Raw genomic sequence first — 7,991 nt, forward strand, 5'->3', positions numbered from 1 at the left:
TAGGTTCAATTCTGGTTATTCTACTACTAATTGTGTGATGTTAGGAATAAGTCACTTAATTTCCTTGTACTTCAGTTTTTCCATCATAAAAAGGAAATAATAATAATAATAATAATAATAGAACCATACCTCATAAAGTTGCTGTAAAACAGATACTTCATAAATGGTTATTATATAGTCTGACTTAAATGCTAGGCATTACTATTATTTTCATTTTGGAGAGAAATCCCTGTGGAGTGAGATTTGGAACTTGATTTGGTATATTTCAGTATGCTGTAAGTTGCCGTGAATAAATATTACTAATCCTATCCCACTAGTGAAATGACTCAAGCAAAGGGAGACTAAGTGACTAATTTGAGTATCTCAACTAAATTAAGATGGAATTAAAGCCCAACAAACCATCTCCATAGTTTTCCTACTTGGGTTTATCTCAGGGGGATATGCATTACAAATCTCAGCACTTATAACAACAGACTCTCCTGGTGAGTTCAAAATGTTTCATCTACCTTGATGTTCCCAGTATCACTAATATTTACTAAGCACCTATGGGAAGTATGGGACCGTCGTCTAGCATTACAGTGTTTCCCTACTCTGTAGATAGAAAAACAAAATCAAAAGAAGACAAGGCCTTCATTGTCACTTCCAAAACTAGAGGTTTTCTCTGATATTACAAAGAAGTGTTGATTCTTCCCACTGCACTCCTTACAGCCCGGGGTTTTGTCACATAGATCACATCCTATCTCATTGCATTTATATTTAGCAAAGATTGTAAAAGATACATGCCTATTAATTCCATCTGTTTACCTTCATCTCCTAATGGTCATGTAGTAGATTTCTATAGTTCTTGGAATCAAAGCAAACATGAACTTCATTACAAAGCAGAGCTAGGATTTATTCATAACATAGCATGATGATAAATTCCACTTATCTCTTGAAACTATACATTGCAGCACAGGATATGAAGACAGCATACACTTTTCATACGAGTTATATTTTTTATTAAAATAAATGGTGATCATGTTACGAATTTTTAGGCATAAAGAATAACTTTTGTTAATATTACCAACACAAGAAAACTTTTAATTGTCTTCTAAATCTTAAGAGTTAAGAGATTTTAAAGTGAAGTTTTATTTTCAAATCTATCATGTTCACTGGTATAGCAGAACATATGTCATTAACTTCTCTAATTGTGAAAAGTCATCTTTTTCTCTTCTCATAGCTCTGAAAAAGAGTACAGTTATATAAATATAAAATAGCAGTTCAATTCTAACAGAAAGGGTTGGAAGTTCATTGGTTGTTTACGTTTTTCTTTTCTCTTTTTCAAAGGTAAGCTTTGGAGAAATCTCTTTTTGCTAATCACTTTCAACAAATACATTGTATCAAAACAATCTACCATACCACCTCCAGTTTTGAAAGATACAAAATCTACCGCTGTCCTTTAAGCATTTGTACTTTTATGGCTCAATTCCCAGAGTAAGGATTTGGACACTTGTACTGTGGCAATAGCTAAGAAATCGCAAAAGTCAGATGTTACATTTTGATAATCATTCTACAAATCCATACTCCATCAAACTAGACCAAACAGAGAATCCTTAGCACACAAAACCTGCAAAGGAAGCAGTATTCTCCAATTTTGAATACTGTATTCTCCAATTTAAAATACTGCCTTCAAATATGTTTGGAAGTTGAAATAATTTCAATTTCCACTCCAAAGAAGAGGAGAATCATGACATACCTCCCATCAGCTCATTAACCCCTTGACCTTTGCAAAAACATGAATTATTGAATACATATCTAATGAAAAGTAATTTCCATGTTTTACTTAGAAGCTAGCAACTTTGCGGTGGTTATAATTTTGAATAGAAATGAAACAATCTCCAAGCATGATAGTAAGTCAATTAAGAAGTACCAAAGTATTCATAATGCCAGCTATTAGCAGACACATTTTTGAAAACCTCAAGTCATTAATATCTTGCTAATTCAGTTATAGCTCTCGAAACTAAATTCACCTTTTCTAGCTGAAAGGAATTTAAAGGCCTTAAATATGTGCATGCAAAGTTATGTGGATACCAAATACCACTTTAAACACTGATTTGATGTTATTTCTTCAACCAATATAAAGCCAAGACAATATTCCTGTGTCACCCCAATCTTTGAATTAGCTTTAAAAGCAAGCTTAAACAATTTGAAAAATAAACCTCTCATTCATTCTCTATCCACAGATTTCTCTAGCCACACAATTCGTATGACTGCCTCCAACAGCAATTGAGAAAGTAGGCAGTGATAAACAAGCTCATACAATTTTGAAACAAACAGAATAATCAGAAGTTTCTCAGTATGCTTGCCTTTCACTTCAATGGAAAGCCAAATGTGAAAGGTCCAGAGGCTTTCACTAATTTTCCACTTTAAACTTTCTAATAATTACTAAGACCACTTTTTCTTTCAATAGAAAAATATAATTATTGAGCTATAATTATTCAAAGATAATCATATAAATCTGATATATGTTTCACCTTTAACTGAGATCATAGGTAGCAAAAGAAATATAAGAAAATAAGAACCTGACAACTACTGAATCCTTAAAAAAAAAAAAAAAACTAAATCAATATAAAGCTACTACAATGTTTCCATTTCTCAGGCACTATATTTTTCATTAAAAATGATCATAAAAGGAATATCAGTGTATTATACTATGTATCTCACAAGTAGATTATACCGTAAATTAAAAATTATCTGTATTAGAATCCCAATGCAACCTTCAATACCCCGTGAGAAGGCATTTTTCTAAGGTACAATCATATACCTAAACTGCCACATTAAGGCTGCCACAATCCAATGAGTAAACCAAAATATGTTACTTACCTTATTACAAATAAATGGCAAATTGCAGGCACTTTTCAGCTTGCAGCTGTCTAGCATAGTTGATTAGAAATGAACAAAACATCTTTCACTCCAGTGAGAGAACTGCATATTTAGACTTGCCTTTCTTCACTGAATACTGGCAAAAGAGGCTGTTCACCTCCAAGTGATAGCAACAGCCCTGCACGGAGCACTTGCTGCTCTGCACAGCAGCGACTTGGAATGAAAGTAAGAAGAACCCGTGATGTTTAAATAACGTAGCTTTAGATTCACAGGATATGACTCAACTCTCAAACCAGTAGGGGAAGAGTTTCCCATTGCAAAACTGTTAGTACAGATTACATAACAAACATCATATCTGGGGTCCTAAAATACTCACATTAAATATTAAAAACTTCAGCTGCTAAATCAAACGTGCAGTTTTAGTAGTCAACCTCTTCCCCATGGCAAAAGCCACAACAGGAAACGAGAATAACAACACTGCACAAAGAAAACTATTCTGCTTGTTCTCTGCAGTGAATTAATTTAATGTTATTAAGGGTGTGAGAACTTGCCAACATCTCCCAGAAAGATATGTAAAAAAAAAAAAAGGTACACTAAAGTCACTAACATTCCCATCAGTATGAAAACAATTGTAGAAGAAAATTCTATTTTAACATGCAAGAAGTGGCATGCTTTACTAACACAATAGAATCTCCTTCAGTAAGTAGAGAATGGAAATAGATCTTCATGCTTTGCTGTTGCTGTTTCCCAGAGAAATCCTTTCCTACGCTGTCATTACCTTGTGCTGCTAGCTCTGCCTACCTCACCAACTCAGAGTCCCTTTTTATTTGTTTTGTGAACCCTTCTAAAGGAACATGACTAATGATACAACTCCTCTAGTAAATGTGGCAGTTTTACATGCTTTCTCCAGCACATGTTATCCCTTAACCCTGAGTTGTATTAAGCTTGATCAATATTGAGTTATTATATTTGGATACCTCAGTCAATAAATATTATAGACATAGATGCTTGGAGAAAAGTCTACTACATAAATTCACTTGCCATCAGCCTCTTCAAGGAAAAAAAGCTGAAAAAGTCCATGTTAATAACAGTAAGTAGGCTGAAACTAACTAGAACATGACTGTTAGACATATAAAGTGAAGCATACATGTAATTTAAAATATTTTAGTAGTCACATTAAAAAAGTAAAGAAACATTAATTTTAATAATGGTTACCCTAGTATGTCTAAAACATCATCATTTCAACATGTAATAATTATAAAATTATTAAATATTTTATCATTTTTGTACTAGTGTTGGAGCTCCGGTGTATGTTTTGCACTCGTGTTACATTTCCACTGGAGCTAGCCATATGCAAGTGTTCAATAGCCAGCCACACATGGCTAGTGGCTACCATATTGAATAGCATAGGCCTAGGGTTCAAGGTTCATTTTCAGTCTTCAGGTGGTGGTTCAAATATTCTCTTTCCAGAACATTTAGGAAGGTCTTCCCTGACTACCTTCCCTGAAGTAACTTTTTCCAATTACTTTCTATCAGATGATCTTTTTTATTTCCTTTATAGTACATCACAGTTTGAAATGTTCTTCTTTATTCATTTGTTTACCTATTTATAGTCTGTAGTCTCTAACAAGAATGTAAGAAACCTGAGGGCAGGAATTTTGTTTCAACAGGCTATTGACATGGTCATCAATACATAGCAGAATTTAATCAAAAAATTATTTAATAAATGAATAAAATATGGATTTTTTGCTATGTTTTAGCAAATAATATAAAATTAAGAAATGTGTTCCTCATATCACTGAATTTTCAGCAAATACACTGAGCAACACTTTCTTGAATTGAGAAATTGTCCCCTTTTTCGAATATTAATGATCTTCTATGTATAACATGTTTCATTATCATATGCAATGCTATGAAACAACATACTTGTTTCATTACTCTAGCAAATACTTAGAACACTTTAATCCAATGATGTAAATCTGGACACCATTAGGATGTCTATTTATCTCCTATTTACAAAAACATAAAATCATCGCATACTATGCACAGAGCTACAACACAGGGGTCAAGGATGGGCATGTGACCCACGCTGCTCTAGTAAGCATGCCAACCTCTCCACTTTTGCTAACATTGAGAAAGAGGTTAAGTTTGTAGAACATTAAGAGTAGAACTGCTGGTTGCTGTATCTGCTACCACATTGTCTAAAAATTGTCTAAAAGAGGTTGTCTAAAAATGAGGCTGATGAAGAGAAAAACAAAGCCAAATACATGAAAGGCAGATTCCTGATAATACTACTGTAATTACCAGATACTCTTATGCATTAAGTCACATTTGCCCTTTACTGCAATGATGAATATACTGGACTGTTCACTGGAGAATTACAGTAGTCAAGACAGGAAACCATGTAAGGAGCCCTAAAGAGTGGAAGAGTTAAATAAATAATGGGTTAATCATACTAAGGAATACTACATAGCTATTTTCTTTTAAAGAATCAGGTTATCTAGATGCACTGAGATGCATAGCTCCCTAAAAGATCTTAAGCAGAAATAACATATTGTAGAAAAATATATTATCCCAGTTATGAGTATATACATTTTTATATGCATATTCACAGAAAAGGGCCCAGAAAACTGCACACCAACTGTGGACACGTGGTTAGGTTTGGGAAAGAGATTTGAAGTAAGGAAGTGATGGGGGACAAAGAGAGATCAACGTTTTGCTCAGTTTATTACCTCCTGCGTAAATCTTGTAAAATAAAAATGAATTAATGTATTCCTTAGGTAATTTGAAAAGAAGATGTTACATTTAAAAAATATTTTAATATTTTTTATTTCCATATTTTGGTACATTGTACTCACTCTAAGTGGACTACTCTCCTTTACAGTATTTTTTAAAACAATGTAATAGAAATGATGGTGCTCTTTTCTGTCCCACTCTCCATTCTTTACCAGCCCCAATTTATGAATACTCCAATTTTTCAGTCTGGTTAAAGTGAATGCCAAAGACAGAAAAGAGAAAAAGAAAGGGCAGAGAGAGACAGAAAGCTGCATTAGAATCTCCAATGTACCTTCTAAAACTGGCCAAGGTCTTCGTGTGTTTTTTTTGTTTTGTTTTTTTGTTTTCTCCTGTTGGTCACCTGCAAGCAATTTTATTGGCTTTATAAAATACAGCTTGGATTTATTCAACTGCAAACATATCAACAGTCCAATGTTTATAATAATATGCTTTATATTAATTTAGTCTTGGATCAGAGTAAACAAATTTTTTTATTAACAGCTCACTGAAACATTTCAGGCTTCTGAATTGGGTATAACAGTTGCTTTCCTAATTAACTCAAAATCTAAACCTTTTGTTGTTTTTTCTGGCTTACTCTAGTCCTTAAATCTTCACATTATCTTAGGCATGCTCATCACATCTCCTGCTTTTGTATTCTCTTAGATTTCCACAGTTTCAACCCGTTTTTAAAAATGACACAGCTGAAGGTGCTTAGAGTCTGAAGCAAGAGTAAGGGCTGTTTGACTTTTAGTATGACTAATGAGGATCTGAATTTATACAGTGTTGACAAACTGATGCCTGTTTGGCTCTATTTTATTCTCTAAGCCTAGTAACTTAAACCTCCTACGTGGTCTGTTGACACCCTCCTTCCATTCTCCTTGCCTCTACTTAAAATTATGCCAAATTTGCTTCCGATTTTCTGGAAGAAGTAAACCATTATATTATTAGACACATCTAAAACCTCCATATATCTTTACCTATCTCATCCCTTCTCTCTCCAAAAGTAAACGCCCTCCTGGGTTGGCTTGTATCATTACTGTATATCTTTTATAATACTTTTTATTATAATACTGTATGTCTTTTATAATACTTTTTATTAGATATGTGTATATCCATAAACAAGATATTTTGCATGTTTTATTCTTTATACAAATATAATAGTGTATAGATCCTTTAAATGTTTGTTTTTTTTTTTGCTTAGCATTATCTTCTTAAGATTTACATGTGGTTCTGCTTAGTTTATTCATTTTAACTGGTGTACAGCATTCCAATTTATGTATCCATTCTCCTATTAATAGACATTTAAGTTGGTTCTAATTTATTACTGTTATAAAACTATTATAATTCTTGTACATGTGCATGTATTTGTTTAAAGGTGAATATCTAGGAATGGAATTGTGGGGTCATATGATATGCACACCTTCACCTTTACTAGATATTTCCAAACTGCATCCCAACATAACTAGGCTAGTTTACAATTCAACCAACAGTGTATAAGAATTTTTGTCACACCAAACTCTTGTAAACGATCTCCATAGTACTGATGATCCAAGATGCTGAAATACCAAGGGTCATGATATTTCTGTTTTTTGTTTTTGTCTCAATGTTTTAATTTGGATTTCCCTGATTACTACCAAAGTTGAGTATTTTACCTTATGATTGGCCTTTTTTTCTATTGAGTTATTTGCCTTTTCCTGACAAATATTTAGGAGGTCTTTGTAATATTTTAAATATTACGATTCTATTCCTTTGTCAATTATATGAGTTATAGATATCACCCTTCTGTGTATTTTTTTTACCATTGTTTATAATGTCCTTCGCTGTTTTTTATTTTTAAATTTGTGGTTTAATTTAAAAAATTATTTTTTCTCAGTTATTTACCTATAATTCTTGAGTCAAAAATATAAAAATTAAATGTTCTTTGGTCATTATTCATGAAGCATTACCAACAATAATGTTAGATTGCGTATCTAAAGGGGAACTGAGAAAAATTTCTATTTCTTCTGAGTAGTTCAATTAATCCTTACAGGGTACCTGCTATGTAACTTGTACAGTATTAGAGGTTTCAAACATGAAGCAGACCATAGAATCAATACATACATTTATGGACTAATTGAAGAAAAAGACTTGCAGGCAGACTGATGATGATGATGATGATGATGATGATAATGAAATGGAGAAGTAACCATGTGCCAGAGGTTGTGCTGATGCATTATTTAATTTTACAGTAGTGTAAATAAGATGGAGTAAATGTTAGTGTAAGAAATACAAACACATGGTGAAACCCTGTCTCTATTAAAAAATACAAAAAACTAGACCGGCGAGGTGGCAGGCACCTGTAGTCCCAGCTACTC

General features: G+C 33.0%; 1 protein-coding gene across 5 annotated transcripts in view; it reads right to left on the reverse strand.

Moving 5' to 3' along the window:
* Positions 1-7,991, reverse strand: part of MCTP1 (multiple C2 domains, transmembrane 1) — a 599,307-nt gene that overhangs the window by 387,555 nt on the left and 203,761 nt on the right. For 2 of the 5 annotated variants that reach the window (XM_011944271.1, XM_011944268.1), the window contains exons 1-2: positions 2,863-3,304; positions 2,412-2,414 (exon numbers count right to left, since the gene is read on the reverse strand). The exons of 1 other annotated variant lie outside the window; for it this stretch is intronic. In XM_011944271.1, the coding sequence (XP_011799661.1) occupies positions 2,412-2,414; positions 2,863-2,919 (60 nt within the window). In that variant the 5' untranslated portion in view covers positions 2,920-3,304. Of the gene's footprint in view, positions 1-2,411; positions 2,415-2,862; positions 3,305-7,991 lie in introns of those variants that run through there. 2 more of the 5 variants (XM_011944272.1, XM_011944269.1) reach the window with 1 other exon arrangement.

This window comes from Colobus angolensis, unplaced genomic scaffold (genome assembly GCF_000951035.1).
Source record: "Colobus angolensis palliatus isolate OR3802 unplaced genomic scaffold, Cang.pa_1.0 Scaffold23, whole genome shotgun sequence".
NCBI lineage: Eukaryota > Metazoa > Chordata > Mammalia > Primates > Cercopithecidae > Colobus > Colobus angolensis.